Below are 20845 nucleotides of genomic sequence, written 5' to 3'. Positions count from 1 at the left end.
CTCTTTTACAGCCTTCCCTCCCTCTTTTACAGCCTTCCCTCCCTCTTTTACAGCCTTCCCTCCCACTTTTACAGCCTTCCCTCCCTCTTTACATCTGTCCCTCCCTCTGTCCTTCCTTCCTTCCTTACCTCCTTCCTTCCCCAGCTAGAGTTTATATTGTAGGTTTTAACATGATTGTGTTTCATATGTTTCAACCTCTGAGTTATTTATACTGAGACTCAGAGGACTACCAGGAAGTAAGAAAACACTAGAGTTATTTATACTGGGACTCAGAGAACTACCAGGTAGTAAGAAAACACTAGAGTTATTTATACTGAGACTCAGAGATCTACCAGGAAGTAAGAAAACACTAGAGTTATTTATACTGAGACTCAGAGGACTACCAGGTAGTAAGAAAACACTAGAGTTATTTATACTGGGACTCAGAGAACTATCAGGTAGTAAGAAAACACTAGAGTTATTTATACTGGGACTCAGAGAACTACCAGGTAGTAAGAAAACACTAGAGTTATTTATACTGGGACTCAGAGGACTACCAGGAAGTAAGAAAACACTAGAGTTATTTATACTGAGACTCAGATAACTACCAGGTAGTAAGATAACACTAGAGTTATTTAAACTGAGACTCAGAGAACTACCAGGAAGTAAGAAAACACTAGAGTTGTGTGACTGTGATGGGGTTTTCTTTTGCTGTTGTTTCCCTTGTGAAAGAGATCTTCTGAACTCAATAAGAGAACCTGCTTCAAAACATTTTTAAAAAGTGAACATTAAAACAAACTGCAAGATGATATATTTTTCCCTTTGCACAATGCTCTGCACTACAAACATGTCCATAAGCCTGCAGCTGTGCTTGGTTGGGGCATATTCTCCTCTCCTCCACTCCGGCCTGCATGTGCTACTATAGATATAGAATGAATAGAACGAGTTCCCCAGTCAAGTCAGTGATGGCATAATGGGTGGACTGGCAGCCATTGCAGGTGAACCCATAGGATTAACGCAGGACGTACGAGTAGGAAGTAAAAGCAGGATTCAACTCAACTGGCATTAGAAAATATTAGAAGGGCCGCCACACGTCCAGGCTGCTACACAGAGTCTATGGAGTCTCTGGTCTTGAGCTTCAACTGTGTTTCAGAGTAGTTTTAAACTCTAAATGGTTAAATGAGTGAGAAATAGATGTCATTGTTGCAATAGTTTGTGAGTGGGCAACATATATTATCATCTGAAATTGACATGTTGAATTATTTTGCCATGTAAAATGATTGTATATTTCCCTAATGGGGACAGTTTGTGTTACTACCTTACACAAGCTGGCATTTTCACCCCATAAAATTGAGTGGAATTACACATTCTTTTTACCTCAGATTGGTGATGTTAGTATAAAAGTTTACAGTCATCACGATGACATAAGATTGATTGCTTGAAACGGATCAATATCTTTGGTTTTGTACCGTTGCAACTTCCTTTAAACTGCACACAGAGACATTAAAAAGGGATCCAGGAGTTGATCTGGCCCTGGGGAAGTAGATACACGGCTTCATTACCCACACAGAGACATTAAAAAGGGATCCAGGAGTTGATCTGGCCCTGGGGAAGTAGATACACGGCTTCATTACCCACACAGAGACATTAAAAAGGGATCCAGGAGTTGATCTGGCCCTGGGGAAGTAGATACACGGCTTCATTACCCACACAGAGACATTAAAAAGGGATCCAGGAGTTGATCTGGATCTGGGGAAGTAGATACACGGCTTCATTACCCACACAGAGACATTAAAAAGGGATCCAGGAGTTGATCTGGATCTGGGGAAGTAGATACACGGCTTCATTACCAACATCCAGAAGTATCCTTTAACTAACTGAAAAGTGGTTTGTTCCCTTTTTCGTGATGGCAGCCTCCAAAATAATCAACATCTGATGTTCTAAAATATAGATATAAGCCTTATGCAAGTTCTCATCTAGTCAACCATGTACAGTGGGGCAAAAAAGTATGTAGTCAGCCACCAATTGTGCAAGTTCTCCCCCAAAAATATTTTTTTAAGTGGGAGAATAATTTTCAAAATAAATTCATAAAAAATCCTACAATGTGATTTTCTGGATTTTTTTTTCTTATTTTGTCTGTCATAGTTGAAGTGTACCTATGATGAAAATTACAGGCCTCTCTCATCTTTTTTAAGTGGGATAACTTGCACAATTGGTGGCTGACTAAATACTTTTTTGCCCCACTGTATTTATGGTTAACACTTGCATCTGTGGCCATAGCAACGCCCCTCACTCATCGGCTAAAAAAAAGCGTTGTGGGTTTTCTGACGCCTCTGCAAAATATATATTGTACCACTCAAAAGTTTGGACACACCTACTCATTCAAGAGTGGCTAGTTTGAAGAATCTGAAATATAAATGTATTTTGATTTGTTTAACACTATTTTGGTTACTACATGATTCCATATGTGATATTTCATAGTTGTAATGTCTTCACTATTATTCTACAATGTGGAAAATAGTACAAATAAAGAACAACCCTGGAATGAGTGTCCAAACTTTAGACTGGTACTGTATGTTTTTAAATAAATACATACGGTACCAGTCCCCTAACCCTACCACCCCTTCCCTAATTGGAGTAAACTAATGTACAACAACATTTAGGCTTCTACTTCCAGCTTATACATACTATATACATTTTACTGACACAGTATATTTTACATTAGTGTTTGTTTTTTTGTCCCCCTACAAGATCTTGCATCTGCAATCCCGCTCTTAACCCTTAAAGGGGATTTTTCAGTCAACCACTAACCACACATTTTTCCTTACCCTTTCTTAAAGCACAGGCTCCTGCGAGCCGTGACGCAAGTTGCCCCTAACCCCCGAAGAGGGTGTGGGTTCCAATACCAAATGATATGAGCATTACCTCATAATGATCCGAGCCCCCTATCACTGTGGTTACCTCTCCTCCTTTTAGAAGGAGTCTGACCTGGGGATATTCAACGTCCATTATCTCATAATGATCAGAGCCCCCTATCACTGTGGTTACCTCTCCTCCTTTTAGAAGGAGTCTGACCTGGGGATATTCCATGTCCATTATTTCTCTCAATGTTCATACTCATCTGTGCTCCGTTTGTGAGTTTAAGTGAAACTTCTTCATGGGTGTGTGTGAGATTAAGGCCTTCCTGTCAGCACTTCCTGCCAACACACTCTGCTTACTAAAAATGACTCTGAAAACTAGGCCTAAACCAACTTACTCTGACGGTAGCTAGCTAGCCACTTAATACAACTTGTTTTCTCTAGATGTATACTAACGTTCAGAAGTTTGGGTCCACTTAGAAATGTCCTTATTTTTTAAAGAAAAGCTATTTTTTTGTCCATTAAAATAAAATAAAATAGATCAGAAATACAGTGTAGACATTGTTAATATTGTAAATGACTATTGTAGCTGGAAACGGCAGATTTTTCTGCCGTTTACAGCTGGATGAAGGCATTTGTGGGTGAAGGCTTTTCCATGCGAGAAATTGCCAAGAAACTGAACATCTCGTACAATGCCGTGTACCACTTCCTTGACAGAACAGCGCAAACTGGCCCTAACCAGAATAGAAAGAGGAGTGGGAGGTCCTGGTGCACAACTGAGCAAGAGGACAAGTACATCAGAGTGTCTAGTTTGAGAAACAGATGCCTCACAAGTCCTCAACTGGCAGCTTCATTTAAATAGTATCCACAAAACACCAGTCTCAATGTCAACAGTGAATAGGTGACTCTGGGATGCTGGCTTTCTAGGGAGATTGGCAAACGAAGAAGCCATATCTCAGACTGGCCAATAAAAAGAAAAGATTAAGATGGGCAAAAGAACACAGACACTGGACAGAGGAACTCTGCCTAGAAGGCCAGCATCCCGGAGTCACCTCTTCACTGTTGACGTTGAGACTGGTGTTTTGTGGGTACTATTTAATGAAGCTGCCAGTTGAGGACTTGTGAGGCGTCTGTTTCTCAAACTAGACAAAAGCTAAATCTGGAGACTTATATCTCCCTCACTAACTATAAGCATCAGCTGTCAGAGCAGCTTACCGATCACTGCACCTGTACATAGCCCATCTGTAAATAGCCCACCCAACTACCTCATCCCCATATTGTTATTTTTATTTGTTTTGCTCTTTTGCACCCCAGTATCTCTACTTGCACATCATCATTTGCAGATCTATCACTCCAGTGTTAATGCTAAATTGTCATTATTTCGCCACTATGCCCTATTTATTGCCTTACCTCCCTAATCTTACTACATTGGCACACACTGTATATAGATTTTTCTATTGTGTTATTGACTGGCCGTCTATTCCTCTTCTTTCTTGGATAATCAGTTTGCTGAAATAAGTCATGATATTTTGAAGATCAAGACATAAAAGTTCCTCCCGACACACACGTGTCACACTTGTATTCAGGTGACTTGTAATTGTGCTAAATTAGTGCCTTATAAACTGCTCACAATATTTACCAAGCTGTCACTCAAGACACAAATGGATTAGCTTGTTCTACTGTAATCAAATAGCTTTGTGCAAATGAATCCCTCACATTGATATTGAATTGAAATTAATGGAACTGGGACAATAGCAGAGGCGACATTGCAGCGTCTTCTAACAGACAAACCTCTAGGAACTTTGGTGTCCTACATCTACCTGACGTTAGATGACAACCAGTCATAGCCGTAGTATACTGTATGAAGCACACTCACAGGTTTTTATAACAATTACATATGTTTCTCACTGTCTTTAACCATGGAGAGAGTTTTAAAATGTTACTAAACACAAGTCAACCATGCGCTCTAGACTAGTTTCCATAGTGACTGTGCAGCAGCCTGAACATTTGACTTCCCTACATTCAGTGGCTAGCTACACTACAAATATAATTGTACCGCGTTTCCGTGAAGCAATCGTAGTGACAGTCCGCCACAACAAACCCAAGAGTTTCCTGATTAGCAAAGGTTAGTGTATGTTTCATTTCATTGTGTATTAGAAACACAGTTTGAGATCGTTGTGAGGGGATTTCACCAGTGGTTGAATGGGGAATTGGTCTTGCCGGGAAAATGTTGTCCGAGGTCGCAACAGTAAACAAGGGGGGCGGGGCTTAGAGGGTTAGAGGTTCCAAGCCCATTCTATTCATTCTATTTCTATGTGTGCTGATGCTGCAGGGAGGGAGGTGTTGTCTCGGCAACCGAAGACTGCTTGTTTCAGCAAGGAGCAACAAGTTACATCAAGTTATCGCAGAAACGGACTCAACCACAATAGTGCCTGGTCATCCCGTCTTCAGTCAGCTGTTCGTTCCACATTTTTTTTACGGTTATGACGGTTATTTAATTTATTCATGACGGTCTTCATCCATAACCTCCAGCCCTAATGGCATATCAGTGTCTGGAAGGAAGTGACATTGTATGTTGTTCGATGTCTTGCCTCTCTAAGTCACTCTTGAAAGACACCTCTGTTCTTAACCACTCATACTACTGATGAGGCAGATCTCATCTTGTTTGGGTCTTCTCAGAGCTTATTGGGGAGACATTTCTAGGCACCTCATCACATCTTCCCCACAGCTGTGTTCATACAGCACCTGTTTTCAGTACATGATGAATCCATTGACACAATCTATAAGTGGTTGGCTGTATTTGTGCAGAATCACATATATTTATATTTTTGAATTGGTAGAAACAGTATTGTGGAAAATGTTTGATAGAAAATGTTTGATTAGGAAAATAAAAAAGTATGAATCATACCAATCAGTAGAGATAAGTGGTGTTTTGGTGTCCCAGGGTCATATTCACTATGCACCAAACAGAAGATAACAGACTGCAACACAGAGGATGTGTCCAATAAGAAACACTCGTTTTTCATTTTTCTGCTGCAAAAGGTTTTGCTACGGTGTGCACTAATGAATACATCCCAGCATTGTGTGTGTGTGTGTGTGTGGCTGTGTGCTGAAACAGAACACTGGTTCTTTGTTGTTCCATCCAGGCTATAGCCCAGAACTCTGAACTGAGAGAGCGGCTGAGCAACATTCACGCTGAGTCCAGCTGCGTCCCAGAACCCTCCACTGGGCTCATAAACCTCTCTGGTCCCCTACAGGTGGGTGTGGGACGTGCATGATGACGTGCATGATGACACACCCTCCCTCCCACATCAGCATCATCAGGTTTACAAAATTCCGCTAACGTGTCAGAGGATTCTGGATTCTAGAGGATTCTGGATTCCAGAGGATTCTGCATTCTAGAGGATTCTGCATTCTAGAGGATTCTGGATTCTAGAGGATTCTGGATTCCAGAGGATTCTGGATTCTAGAGGATTCTGCATTCTAGAGGATTCTGGATTCTAGAGGATTCTGGATTCCAGAGGATTCTGCATTCTAGAGGATTCTGGATTCTAGAGGATTCTGGATTCCAGAGGATTCTGGATTCCAGAGGATTCTGCATTCTAGAGGATTCTGGATTCCAGAGGATTCTGGATTCCAGAGGATTCTGGATTCTAGAGGATTCTGGATTTTATGCATTTTCCCTCCCAATTCTAGGAATCTAAACGGTGATTTCTGGAAAAACCTAGAAACTTAACAGACTTTTCCAACCGTGATCATCATCATTATTATCCAGTGAGAACAGGCTATATGATTATAAAAACATCTGCTGGCCTTAGTCCCAATACAACAGGTGTTGTCCCACTCACTGCTTGGTCAGCCCCTCTGTAATGATGAGTGGTTATCATCACAACATCTCCTTAGTTGTTACAGAGTAACAGGTTCAGCAGTGTTTTCTACTCCTAACTGTTACAATATGGAGGCGTAGTGTTGACAGCTCCAACTCCTACTTATCAAGCTGAGTGTTGAGACAACAACTGATTAGACTGAAGGGATTGTTAGTTGTAAACACATCTCCTTCTGTTCAGAGTCAGTTGTTATCCTTAAGAGCTCACACACACACACACACACACACACACACACACACACATTTAATCAGATCTGATGATAGGGTACAGCTTGATCCTGTTGATCACATCCCTGGATGCTTCCAATACTCACACACACTCACATGCCCACACACACACACATTCCCACACACACACACATGCCCCCACACACACGCACATGCACACATACAAAACAAACACACACACACACACACACAGTTAGTGATTCTGTTATTGCCAGAGTTTCCTCAGAGGAAGGCTTCCCTGTTTCCTCATCATTAATTGGTCCACAGAGGCATGAGGGAATCAACAAGTAGGCCTAATGCACTGTCTGGCTCCCCCTCTGGGTCCGGGTCAACAGTACTGTCTGGGTCCCCCTCTGGGCCCTGGTCAACAGTACTGTCTAGGTCCCCCTCTGGCCCTGGTCAACAACACTGTCTAGGTCCCCCTCTGGGCCCTGGTCAACAACACTGTCTGGGTCCCCCTCTGGGCCCTGGTCAACAACACTGTCTGGGTCCTGGTCAACAGTACTGTCTGGGTCCCCCTCTGGGCCCTGGTCAACAACACTGTCTGGGTCCTGGTCAACAGTACTGTCTGGGTCCCCCTCTGGGCCCTGGTCAACAGTACTGTCTGGGACCTGGTCAACAGTACTGTCTAGGTCCCCCTCTGGGTCCTGGTCAACAGTACTGTCTGGGTCCCCCTCTGGGCCCTGGTCAACAGTACTGTCTGGGTCCTGGTCAACAGTACTGTCTGGGTCCCCCTCTGGGCCCTGGTCAACAGTACTGTCTGGGTCCCCCTCTGGGTCCTGGTCAACAGTACTGTCTGGGTCCCCCTCTGGGCCCTGGTCAACAGTACTGTCTGGGTCCCCCTCTGGGCCCTGGTCAACAGTACTGTCTGGGTCCCCCTCTGGGCCCTGGTCAACAGTACTGTCTGGGTCCCCCTCTGGGCCCTGGTTAACAGTACTGTCTGGGTCCCCCTCTGGGCCCTGGTCAACAGTACTGTCTGGGTCCTGGTCAACAGTACTGTCTGGGTCCCCCTCTGGGCCCTGGTCAACAGTACTGTCTGGGTCCCCCTCTGGGCCCTGGTCAACAGTACTGTCTGGGTCGCCCTCTGGGCCCTGGTCAACAGTACTGTCTGGGTCCCCTCTGGGCCCTGGTCAACAGTACTGTCTGGGTCCCCTCTGGGCCCTGGTCAACAGTACTGTCTGGGTCCCCTCTGGGCCCTGGTCAACAGTACTGTCTGGGTCCCCCTCTGGGCCCTGGTCAACAGTACTGTCTGGGTCCCCCTCTGGGCCCTGGTTAACAGTACTGTCTGGGTCCCCCTCTGGGCCCTGGTCAACAGTACTGTCTGGGTCCCCCTCTGGGCCCTGGTAAACAGTACTGTCTGGGTCCTGGTCAACAGTACTGTCTGGGTCCCCCTCTGGGCCCTGGTAAACAGTACTGTCTGGGTCCTGGTCAACAGTACTGTCTGGGTCCCCCTCTGGGCCCTGGTCAACAGTACTGTCTGGGTCCCCCTCTGGGTCCTGGTCAACAGTACTGTCTGGGTCCCCCTCTGGGCCCTGGTCAACAGTACTGTCTGGGTCCCCCTCTGGGCCCTGGTCAACAGTACTGTCTGGGTCCCCCTCTGGGCCCTGGTCAACAGTACTGTCTGGGTCCCCCTCTGGGTCCTGGTCGACAGTACTGTCTGGGTCCCCCTCTGGGCCCTGGTCAACAGTACTGTCTGGGTCCCCCTCTGGGCCCTGGTTAACAGTACTGTCTGGGTCGCCCTCTGGGCCCTGGTCAACAGTACTGTCTGGGTCCCCCTCTGGGCCCTGGTCAACAGTACTGTCTGGGTCCCCCTCTGGGCCCTGGTCAACAGTACTGTCTGGGTCCCCCTCTGGGTCCTGGTCAACAGTACTGTCTGGGTCCCCCTCTGGGCCCTGGTCAACAGTACTGTCTGGGTCCCCCTCTGGTCAACAGTACTGTCTGGGTCCTGGTCAACACTAGGTCCCCCTCTGGGTCCTGGTCAACAGTACTGTCTGGGTCCCCCTCTGGGCCCTGGTCAACAGTACTGTCTGGGTCCCCCTCTGGGCCCTGGTCAACAGTACTGTCTGGGTCGCCCTCTGGGCCCTGGTCAACAGTACTGTCTGGGTCCCCCTCTGGGCCCTGGTCAACAGTACTGTCTGGGTCCCCCTCTGGGCCCTGGTTAACAGTACTGTCTGGGTCCCCCTCTGGGCCCTGGTCAACAGTACTGTCTGGGTCCTGGTCAACAGTACTGTCTGGGTCCCCCTCTGGGCCCTGGTAAACAGTACTGTCTGGGTCCTGGTCAACAGTACTGTCTGGGTCCCCCTCTGGGCCCTGGTCAACAGTACTGTCTGGGTCCCCCTCTGGGCCCTGGTCAACAGTACTGTCTGGGACCTGGTCAACAGTACTGTCTAGGTCCCCCTCTGGGTCCTGGTCAACAGTACTGTCTGGGTCCCCCTCTGGGCCCTGGTCAACAGTACTGTCTGGGTCCTGGTCAACAGTACTGTCTGGGTCCCCCTCTGGGCCCTGGTCAACAGTACTGTCTGGGTCCCCCTCTGGGTCCTGGTCAACAGTACTGTCTGGGTCCCCCTCTGGGCCCTGGTCAACAGTACTGTCTGGGTCCCCCTCTGGGCCCTGGTCAACAGTACTGTCTGGGTCCCCTCTGGGCCCTGGTCAACAGTACTGTCTGGGTCCCCCCTCTGGGCCCTGGTCAACAGTACTGTCTGGGTCCCCCTCTGGGCCCTGGTTAACAGTACTGTCTGGGTCCCCCTCTGGGCCCTGGTCAACAGTACTGTCTGGGTCCTGGTCAACAGTACTGTCTGGGTCCCCCTCTGGGCCCTGGTAAACAGTACTGTCTGGGTCCTGGTCAACAGTACTGTCTGGGTCCCCCTCTGGGCCCTGGTCAACAGTACTGTCTGGGTCCCCCTCTGGGCCCTGGTCAACAGTACTGTCTGGGACCTGGTCAACAGTACTGTCTAGGTCCCCCTCTGGGTCCTGGTCAACAGTACTGTCTGGGTCCCCCTCTGGGCCCTGGTCAACAGTACTGTCTGGGTCCTGGTCAACAGTACTGTCTGGGTCCCCCTCTGGGCCCTGGTCAACAGTACTGTCTGGGTCCCCCTCTGGGTCCTGGTCAACAGTACTGTCTGGGTCCCCCTCTGGGCCCTGGTCAACAGTACTGTCTGGGTCCCCCTCTGGGCCCTGGTCAACAGTACTGTCTGGGTCCCCCTCTGGGCCCTGGTCAACAGTACTGTCTGGGTCCCCCTCTGGGCCCTGGTTAACAGTACTGTCTGGGTCCCCCTCTGGGCCCTGGTCAACAGTACTGTCTGGGTCCTTGTCAACAGTACTGTCTGGGTCCCCCTCTGGGCCCTGGTCAACAGTACTGTCTGGGTCCCCCTCTGGGCCCTGGTCAACAGTACTGTCTGGGTCTCCCTCTGGGTCTGGTCAACAGTACTGTCTGGGTCCCCCTCTGGGTCCTGGTCAACAGTACTGTCTGGGTCCCCCTCTGGGCCCTGGTAAACAGTACTGTCTGGGTCCTGGTCAACAGTACTGTCTGGGTCCCCCTCTGGGCCCTGGTCAACAGTACTGTCTGGGTCCCCCTCTGGGTCCTGGTCAACAGTACTGTCTGGGTCCCCCTCTGGGCCCTGGTCAACAGTACTGTCTGGGTCCCCCTCTGGGCCCTGGTCAACAGTACTGTCTGGGTCCCCCTCTGGGCCCTGGTCAACAGTACTGTCTGGGTCCTGGTCGACAGTACTGTCTGGGTCCCCCTCTGGGCCCTGGTCAACAGTACTGTCTGGGTCCCCCTCTGGGCCCTGGTTAACAGTACTGTCTGGGTCGCCCTCTGGGCCCTGGTCAACAGTACTGTCTGGGTCCCCCTCTGGGCCCTGGTCAACAGTACTGTCTGGGTCCCCCTCTGGGCCCTGGTCAACAGTACTGTCTGGGTCCCCCTCTGGGTCCTGGTCAACAGTACTGTCTGGGTCCCCCTCTGGGCCCTGGTCAACAGTACTGTCTGGGTCCCCTCTGGGCCCTGGTCAACAGTACTGTCTGGGTCCCCTCTGGGCCCTGGTCAACAGTACTGTCTGGGTCCCCCTCTGGGTCCTGGTCAACAGTACTGTCTGGGTCCCCCTCTGGGTCCTGGTCAACAGTACTGTCTGGGTCCCCTCTGGGCCCTGGTCAACAGTACTGTCTGGGTCGCCCTCTGGGCCCTGGTCAACAGTACTGTCTGGGTCCCCCTCTGGGCCCTGGTCAACAGTACTGTCTGGGTCCCCCTCTGGGCCCTGGTTAACAGTACTGTCTGGGTCCCCCTCTGGGCCCTGGTCAACAGTACTGTCTGGGTCCTGGTCAACAGTACTGTCTGGGTCCCCCTCTGGGCCCTGGTAAACAGTACTGTCTGGGTCCTGGTCAACAGTACTGTCTGGGTCCCCCTCTGGGCCCTGGTCAACAGTACTGTCTGGGTCAACAGTACTGTCTGGGTCCCCCTCTGGGTCCTGGTCAACAGTACTGTCTGGGTCCCCTCTGGGCCCTGGTCAACAGTACTGTCTGGGTCCCCCTCTGGGCCCTGGTCAACAGTACTGTCTGGGTCCCCCTCTGGGCCCTGGTCAACAGTACTGTCTGGGTCCCCCTCTGGGCCCTGGTCAACAGTACTGTCTGGGTCGCCCTCTGGGCCCTGGTCAACAACACTGTCTAGGTCCCCCTCTGGGCCCTGGTCAACAGTACTGTCTGGGTCCCCCTCTGGGCCCTGGTCAACAGTACTGTCTGGGTCCCCCTCTGGGCTCTGGTCAACAGTACTGTCTGGGTCCCCCTCTGGGTCCTGGTCAACAGTACTGTCTGGGTCCCCCTCTGGGGCCTGGTCAACAGCACTGTCTGGGTCCTGGTCAACAGTTCTGTCTGGGTCCCCCTCTGGGCCCTGGTCAACAGTACTGTCTGGGTCCTGGTCAACAGTACTGTCTGGCTCCCCCTCTGGGTCCGGGTCAACAGTACTGTCTGGGTCCCCCTCTGGGCCCTGGTCAACAGTACTGTCTGGGTCCTGGTCAACAGTACTGTCTGGGCCCTGGTCAACAGTACTGTCTGGGTCCCCCTCTGGGCCCTGGTCAACAGTACTGTCTGGGTCGCCCTCTGGGCCCTGGTCAACAGTACTGTCTGGGTCCCCCTCTGGGCCCTGGTCAACAGTACTGTCTGGGTCCCCCTCTGGGCCCTGGTTAACAGTACTGTCTGGGTCCCCCTCTGGGCCCTGGTCAGCAGTACTGTCTGGGTCCTGGTCAACAGTACTGTCTGGGTCCCCCTCTGGGCCCTGGTAAACAGTACTGTCTGGGTCCTGGTCAACAGTACTGTCTGGGTCCCCCTCTGGGCCCTGGTCAACAGTACTGTCTGGGTCCCCCTCTGGGTCCTGGTCAACAGTACTGTCTGGGTCCCCCTCTGGGCCCTGGTCAACAGTACTGTCTGGGTCCCCCTCTGGGCCCTGGTCAACAGTACTGTCTGGGTCCCCCTCTGGGCCCTGGTCAACAGTACTGTCTGGGTCCCCCTCTGGGCCCTGGTCAACAGTACTGTCTGGGTCGCCCTCTGGGCCCTGGTCAACAGTACTGTCTGGGTCCCCCTCTGGGCCCTGGTCAACAGTACTGTCTGGGTCCCCCTCTGGGCCCTGGTCAACAGTACTGTCTGGGTCCCCCTCTGGGCTCTGGTCAACAGTACTGTCTGGGTCCCCCTCTGGGTCCTGGTCAACAGTACTGTCTGGGTCCTGGTCAACAGTACTGTCTGGGTCCCCCTCTGGGCCCTGGTCAACAGTACTGTCTGGGTCCTGATCAACAGTACTGTCTGGCTCCCCCTCTGGGTCCGGGTCAACAGTACTGTCTGGGTCCCCCTCTGGGCCCTGGTCAACAGTACTGTCTAGGTCCCCCTCTGGGCCCTGGTCAACAACACTGTCTAGGTCCCCCTCTGGGCCCTGGTCAACAACACTGTCTGGGTCCCCCTCTGGGCCCTGGTCAACAACACTGTCTGGGTCCTGGTCAACAGTACTGTCTGGGTCCCCCTCTGGGCCCTGGTTAACAGTACTGTCTGGGTCCCCCTCTGGGCCCTGGTCAACAGTACTGTCTGGGTCCTGGTCAACAGTACTGTCTGGGTCCCCCTCTGGGCCCTGGTAAACAGTACTGTCTGGGTCCTGGTCAACAGTACTGTCTGGGTCCCCCTCTGGGCCCTGGTCAACAGTACTGTCTGGGTCCCCCTCTGGGTCCTGGTCAACAGTACTGTCTGGGTCCCCCTCTGGGCCCTGGTCAACAGTACTGTCTGGGTCCCCCTCTGGGCCCTGGTCAACAGTACTGTCTGGGTCCCCCTCTGGGCCCTGGTCAACAGTACTGTCTGGGTCCCCCTCTGGGCCCTGGTCAACAGTACTGTCTGGGTCGCCCTCTGGGCCCTGGTCAACAGTACTGTCTGGGTACCCCTCTGGGCCCTGGTCAACAGTACTGTCTGGGTCCCCCTCTGGGCCCTGGTCAACAGTACTGTCTGGGTCCCCCTCTGGGCTCTGGTCAACAGTACTGTCTGGGTCCCCCTCTGGGTCCTGGTCAACAGTACTGTCTGGGTCCCTCTCTGGGCCCTGGTCAACAGTACTGTCTGGGTCCTGGTCAACAGTACCGTCTGGGTCCCCCTCTGGGCCCTGGTCAACAGTACTGTCTGGGTCCTGGTCAACAGTACTGTCTGGCCCCCCCTCTGGGTCCGGGTCAACAGTACTGTCTGGGTCCCCCTCTGGGCCCTGGTCAACAGTACTGTCTAGGTCCCCCTCTGGGCCCTGGTCAACAACACTGTCTAGGTCCCCCTCTGGGCCCTGGTCAACAACACTGTCTGGGTCCCTCTCTGGGCCCTGGTCAACAACACTGTCTGGGTCCTGGTCAACAGTACTGTCTGGGTCCCCCGCTGGGCCCTGGTCAACAGTACTGTCTGGGACCTGGTCAACAGTACTGTCTAGGTCCCCCTCTGGGCCCTGGTCAACAGTACTGTCTGGGTCCCCCTCTGGGTCCTGGTCAACAGTACTGTCTGGGTCCCCCTCTGGGCCCTGGTCAACAGTACTGTCTGGGTCCCCCTCTGGGCCCTGGTCAACAGTACTGTCTGGGTCCCCCTCTGGGCCCTGGTCAACAGTACTGTCTGGGTCCCCCTCTGGGCCCTGGTCAACAGTACTGTCTGGGTCGCCCTCTGGGCCCTGGTAAACAGTACTGTCTGGGTCCTGGTCAACAGTACTGTCTGGGTCCCTCTCTGGGCCCTGGTCAACAGTACTGTCTGGGTCCTGGTCAACAGTACCGTCTGGGTCCCCCTCTGGGCCCTGGTCAACAGTACTGTCTGGGTCCTGGTCAACAGTACTGTCTGGCCCCCCCTCTGGGTCCGGGTCAACAGTACTGTCTGGGTCCCCCTCTGGGCCCTGGTCAACAGTACTGTCTAGGTCCCCCTCTGGGCCCTGGTCAACAACACTGTCTAGGTCCCCCTCTGGGCCCTGGTCAACAACACTGTCTGGGTCCCTCTCTGGGCCCTGGTCAACAACACTGTCTGGGTCCTGGTCAACAGTACTGTCTGGGTCCCCCTCTGGGCCCTGGTCAACAGTACTGTCTGGGTCCTGGTCAACAGTACTGTCTGGGTCCCCCTCTGGGCCCTGGTCAACAGTACTGTCTGGGTCCTGGTCAACAGTACTGTCTGGCTCCCCCTCTGGGTCCGGGTCAACAGTACTGTCTGGGTCCCCCTCTGGGCCCTGGTCAACAGTACTGTCTAGGTCCCCCTCTGGGCCCTGGTCAACAACACTGTCTAGGTCCCCCTCTGGGCCCTGGTCAACAACACTGTCTGGGTCCCTCTCTGGGCCCTGGTCAACAACACTGTCTGGGTCCTGGTCAACAGTACTGTCTGGGTCCCCCTCTGGGCCCTGGTCAACAGTACTGTCTGGGACCTGGTCAACAGTACTGTCTAGGTCCCCCTCTGGGCCCTGGTCAACAGTACTGTCTGGGTCCCCCTCTGGTCCCTGGTCAACAGTACTGTCTGGGTCCTGGTCAACAGTACTGTCTGGGTCCCCCTCTGGGCCCTGGTCAACAGTACTGTCTGGGTCCCCCTCTGGGCCCTGGTCAACAGTACTGTCTGGGTCCCCCTCTGGGCCCTGGTCAACAGTACTGTCTGGGTCGCCCTCTGGGCCCTGGTCAACAGTACTGTCTGGGTCCCCCTCTGGGCCCTGGTCAACAGTACTGTCTGGGTCCCCCTCTGGGCCCTGGTCAACAGTACTGTCTGGGTCCCCCTCTGGGCCCTGGTCAACAGTACTGTCTGGGTCCCCCTCTGGGCCCTGGTTAACAGTACTGTCTGGGTCCCCCTCTGGGCCCTGGTCAACAGTACTGTCTGGGTCCTTGTCAACAGTACTGTCTGGGTCCCCCTCTGGGCCCTGGTCAACAGTACTGTCTGGGTCCCCCTCTGGGTCCTGGTCAACAGTACTGTCTGGGTCCCCCTCTGGGCCCTGGTCAACAGTACTGTCTGGGGCCCCCTCTGGGCCCTGGTCAACAGTACTGACTGGGTCGCCCTCTGGTGCCTGGTCAACAGTACTGTCTGGGTCCCCCTCTGGGCCCTGGTCAACAGTACTATCTGGGTCCCCCTCTGGGCCCTGGTCAACAGTACTGTCTGGGTCGCCCTCTGGGCCCTGGTCAACAGTACTGTCTGGGTCCCCCTCTGGGCCCTGGTCAACAGTACTGTCTGGGTCCCCCTCTGGGCCTTGGTTAACAGTACTGTCTGGGTCCCCCTCTGGGCCCTGGTCAACAGTACTGTCTGGGTCCTGGTCAACAGTACTGTCTGGGTCCCCCTCTGGGCCCTGGTAAACAGTACTGTCTGGGTCCTGGTCAACAGTACTGTCTGGGTCCCCCTCTGGGCCCTGGTCAACAGTACTGTCTGGGTCCCCCTCTGGGCCCTGGTCAACAGTACTGTCTGGGTCCCCCTCTGGGCCCTGGTCAACAGTACTGTCTGGGTCCCCCTCTGGGCCCTGGTTAACAGTACTGTCTGGGTCCCCCTCTGGGCCCTGGTCAACAGTACTGTCTGGGTCCTGGTCAACAGTACTGTCTGGGTCCCCTCTGGGCCCTGGTAAACAGTACTGTCTGGGTCCTGGTCAACAGTACTGTCTGGGTCCCCCTCTGGGCCCTGGTCAACAGTACTGTCTGGGTCCCCTCTGGGTCCTGGTCAACAGTACTGTCTGGGTCCCCCTCTGGGCCCTGGTCAACAGTACTGTCTGGGTCCCCTCTGGGCCCTGGTCAACAGTACTGTCTGGGTCCCCTCTGGGCCCTGGTCAACAGTACTGTCTGGGTCCCCCTCTGGGCCCTGGTCAACAGTACCGTCTGGGTCGCCCTCTGGGCCCTGGTCAACAGTACTGTCTGGGTCCCCCTCTGGGCCCTGGTCAACAGTACTGTCTGGGTCCCCCTCTGGGCCCTGGTCAACAGTACTGTCTGGGTCCCCCTCTGGGCTCTGGTCAACAGTACTGTCTGGGTCCCCCTCTGGGTCCTGGTCAACAGTACTGTCTGGGTCCCCCTCTGGGCCCTGGTCAACAGTACTATCTGGGTCCCCTCTGGGCCCTGGTCAACAGTACTGTCTGGGTCGCCCTCTGGGCCCTGGTCAACAGTACTGTCTGGGTCCCCTCTGGGCCCTGGTCAACAGTACTGTCTGGGTCCCCTCTGGGCCCTGGTTAACAGTACTGTCTGGGTCCCCTCTGGGCCCTGGTCAACAGTACTGTCTGGGTCCTGGTCAACAGTACTGTCTGGGTCCCCCTCTGGGCCCTGGTAAACAGTACTGTCTGGGTCCTGGTCAACAGTACTGTCTGGGTCCCCCTCTGGGCCCTGGTCAACAGTACTGCCTGGGTCCCCCTCTGGGTCCTGGTCAACAGTACTGTCTGGGTCCCCCTCTGGGCCCTGGTCAACAGTACTGTCTGGGTCCCCTCTGGGCCCTGGTCAACAGTACTGTCTGGGTCCCCCTCTGGGCCCTGGTTAACAGTACTGTCTGGGTCCCCTCTGGGCCCTGGTCAACAGTACTGTCTGGGTCCTGGTCAACAGTACTGTCTGGGTCCCCCTCTGGGCCCTGGTAAACAGTACTGTCTGGGTCCTGGTCAACAGTACTGTCTGGGTCCCCCTCTGGGCCCTGGTCAACAGTACTGTCTGGGTCCCCCTCTGGGTCCTGGTCAACAGTACTGTCTGGGTCCCCCTCTGGGCCCTGGTCAACAGTACTGTCTGGGTCCCCCTCTGGGCCCTGGTCAACAGTACTGTCTGGGTCCCCCTCTGGGCCCTGGTCAACAGTACTGTCTGGGTCGCCCTCTGGGCCCTGGTCAACAGTACTGTCTGGGTCCCCCTCTGGGCCCTGGTCAACAGTACTGTCTGGGTCCCCCTCTGGGCCCTGGTCAACAGTACTGTCTGGGTCCCCCTCTGGGCTCTGGTCAACAGTACTGTCTGGGTCCCCCTCTGGGTCCTGGTCAACAGTACTGTCTGGGTCCCCCTCTGGGCCCTGGTCAACAGTACTGTCTGGGTCCTGGTCAACAGTACTGTCTGGGTCCCCCTCTGGGCCCTGGTCAACAGTACTGTCTGGGCCCTGGTCAACAGTACTGTCTGGGTCCCCCTCTGGGCCCTGGTCAACAGTACTGCCCTATAACAGGAATAAGGTACATTTGAGACACAACCTGTATGTGTGTTCAATTCACACAGTGTGTTCAATTCACACACTTCTTTGGAAATGTACATGTTTAATCATGGTTTATTGTTTCAGACAGTAACAGGAGAATGAGTTCAAATTAATCTAAGCCTAAACCTAGCTGAAATAATCTGAGCCTAAACCTAACTGAATTAATCTAAGCCTAAACCTAACTGACATTATGTTCTCCTCTTATTAGAAGCAAGACTCCACCGATGGATCCCACCCCCTAGTTCACCAGGCGTCCAATGAGAGCAGAGCATCCATCACAGAGTCTCTATCAGAGTTCTTCGATGCTCAGGAGGTTCTACTGTCTGCCAGCTCCTCAGAAAACGAGGTCAGTGTCTGACTGGGCTGCTCTCTCTCTCTGCTGTTGAAACCAGTCAATACTGGAGGAGGAGAGGAGGAAGGAGGGGTGGAGGGATAGGAGGACAGGGAGGGAGGGAGGGAGGGAGGTAGGGGAGGAGAAGGAGGAAGAGGAGCAAGGGGAGGCTACGTGGTGGGAGGGGCTATGAGGAGGAGAGGGAGGATGAGGATAGAGGAGGGAGGGGAATGAGGAGGGAGGGGGATGAGGAAGATGAGGAGGGAGGGGGATGAGGAGGGAGGAGGAGGAGAGAGGATGAGGAGGAGAGGGAGGAAGATGAGGAGGGAGGATGAGGATAGAGGAGGAGGGAGGATGAGGATAGAGGAGGGAGGGGATGAGGAGGGAGGGGAATGAGGAGGGAGGGGATGAGGAGGGAGGGGGATGAGGGAGAGAGAGGAAGGAGGGGGATGAAGAGGGAGGAGGAGAGAGAGAGGAGGAAAGAGAGGAGGGAGGGGGATGAGGAGAGAGGGGGATGAGGAGGGAAGAGGTGAGAGAGAGGAGGAAAGAGAGGAGGGAGGGGGATGAGGAGGGAGGAGGAGAGAGAGGAGGAAAGAGAGGAGGGAGGGGGATGAGGAGGGAGGAGGAGAGAGAGAGGAGGAAAGAGAGGAGGGAGGGGGATGAGGAGGGAGGAGGAGAGAGAGAGGAGGAAAGAGAGGAGGGAGGGGGATGAGGAGGGAGGAGGAAAGAGAGAGGAGGAAAGAGAGGAAGGAGGGGGTTGAGGAGGGAGGAGGAGAGAGAGAGGAGGAAAGAGAGGAGGGAGGGGGATGAAGAGGGTGGAGGAGAAAGAGAGGAGGAAAGAGAGGAGGGAGGGGGATAAGGAGGAGAGAGAGATGATGAAAAAGAGGAGGGAGGAGAAGAGAGAGAGGAGGAAAGAGAGGAGGGAGGGGGATGAGGAGGGAGGAGGAGAGAGAGAGGAGGAAAGAGAGGAGGGAGGGGGATGAAAGAGAGGAGGAAAGAGAGGAGGGAGGGGGATGAGGAGGGAGGAGGAGAGAGAGAGGAGGAAAGAGAGGGGGAGGGGGATGAGGAGGGAGGAGGAGAGAGAGAGGAGGAAAGAGAGGAGGGAGGGGGATGAGGAGGTAGGAGGAGAGAGAGAGGAGGAAAGAGAGGAGGGAGGGGGATGAGGAGAGAGAGAGGAGGAAAGAGAGGAGGGAGGGAGATGAAGAGGGTGGAGGAGAAAGAGAGGAGGGAGGGGGATAAGGAGGAGAGAGAGAGGATGAAAAAGAGGAGGGAGGAGGAGAGAGAGAGGAGGAAAGAGAAGAGGGGGGATGAGGAGGGAGGAGGAGAGAGAGAGGAGGAAAGGGAGGGGGATGAGGAGGGAGGAGGAGAGAGAGGAGGAAAGAGAGGAGGGAGGGGGATGAAGAGGGAGGAGGAGAAAGAGAGGAGGGAGGGGGATGAGGAGGAGAGAGAGAGGATGAAAAAGAGGAGGGAGGAGGAGGGAGGAGGAGAAAGAGAGGATATTTTGTCTGGACCCACTTCTGGCTTCAGACTTAATGAGGCACCTCCAGTCAGAGCTCTGAGTTACAGGACATGTTCAGTATGTTTTCTGTTCCTGTGTGAAAGTTAATTACCCCCCATCTAAAAATAACATACCCTTACTGCAGAGAGGAGAGGAGCTGAGGTGTACATTAGTCAGTGTCTTCTCTGGGACCGACCGTCTCCCTCCCCCTCCGTTCTCAAACCCACTGAATGCATCCCAAATGGCATCCTATTCCCTATTTAGGGCACCGTTTTGACCAGGACCCATGGGGAATGGGGCACCATTTAGGATGTTCCCATATGTTGTGACAGGATGTTGAAAGGGACCTGACAGCTTCCTGTTTCCTGGTTGTCACATCTCTCAGGTGGGCACTGTAAAAAAGGTATATTTGACCACTAATGATAATCTGGGATTTATTATTTATCCTGCAGGCCTCTGATGATGACTCATACATCAGTGACAACGTCAGCGACAACATCTCCATGGACAACTTCAGCAACGAGACGGAGAGACCTAACTCGGGTAAAGGGACACTTTACCTTGTGTGTTTCAAGTGGCGCCCTATTCCCAGTATAATGCACTCCTGTTGACCGGGGCTCATAGCTCTGTTCAACACTAGTACAATAGGGTGCAATTTGGGACTTGTTTTCCTGGTTACGTATTGACATACAGTAGTTATGACCACTAATATCCTGATCATAACCCTCCACCCTCCAGGCTGTGAAGAGAACGGGGCCCTTCTGAGAAGACGCAGGTCGTGCCTCCCGTCGGCCAGCCCTAACACCAGTAACATCAGTCTATGGAACATCCTTAAGAACAACATAGGAAAAGACCTCTCCAAGGTATCCATGGACTTATAGCTTTATTGTCAACTGTGTTGGTTTATTTCTGTCTCCTGTGTTGGTTTATTTCTGTCTCCTGTGTTGGTTTATTTCTGTCTATTGTGTTGGTTTATTTCTGTCTCCTCTGTTGGTTTATTTCTGTCTATTGTGTTGGTTTATTTCTGTCAACTGTGTTGGTTTATTTCTGTCTCCTGTGTTGGTTTATATCTGTCTATTGTGTTGGTTTATTTCTGTCTATTGTGTTGGTTTATTTCTGTCTCCTCTGTTGGTTTATTTCTGTCTCCTGTGTTGGTTTATATCTGTCTATTGTGTTGGTTTATTTCTGTCTATTGTGTTGGTTTATTTCTGTCTATTGTGTTGGTTTATTTCTGTCTACTGTGTTGGTTTATTTCTGTCTCCTGTGTTGGTTTATTTCTGTCTCCTGTGTTGGTTTATTTCTGTCTCCTGTGTTGGTTTATTTCTGTCTCCTGTGTTGGTTTATTTCTGTCTATTGTGTTGGTTTATTTCTGTCTACTGTGTTGGTTTATTTCTGTCTCCTGTGTTGGTTTATTTCTGTCTCCTGTGTTG

General features: G+C 52.7%; 1 protein-coding gene across 1 annotated transcript in view; it reads left to right on the top strand.

Annotated features, from left to right (window-relative positions):
* The window catches only part of LOC135575139 (oxysterol-binding protein-related protein 3-like), a 379659-nt gene that overhangs the window by 317295 nt on the left and 41519 nt on the right, over positions 1 to 20845 (top strand). The window contains exons 12-15 of the mRNA XM_065027453.1: positions 5984 to 6094; positions 17795 to 17932; positions 19868 to 19958; positions 20154 to 20278. Coding sequence (XP_064883525.1) covers positions 5984 to 6094; positions 17795 to 17932; positions 19868 to 19958; positions 20154 to 20278 — 465 coding nt within the window. The remainder of the gene's footprint in view (positions 1 to 5983; positions 6095 to 17794; positions 17933 to 19867; positions 19959 to 20153; positions 20279 to 20845) is intronic.

The sequence above is a fragment of the Oncorhynchus nerka genome, linkage group LG14 (assembly GCF_034236695.1).
Source record: "Oncorhynchus nerka isolate Pitt River linkage group LG14, Oner_Uvic_2.0, whole genome shotgun sequence".
Classification (NCBI taxonomy): domain Eukaryota; kingdom Metazoa; phylum Chordata; class Actinopteri; order Salmoniformes; family Salmonidae; genus Oncorhynchus; species Oncorhynchus nerka.
This window is presented reverse-complemented; position numbering and strand designations above follow the sequence as displayed.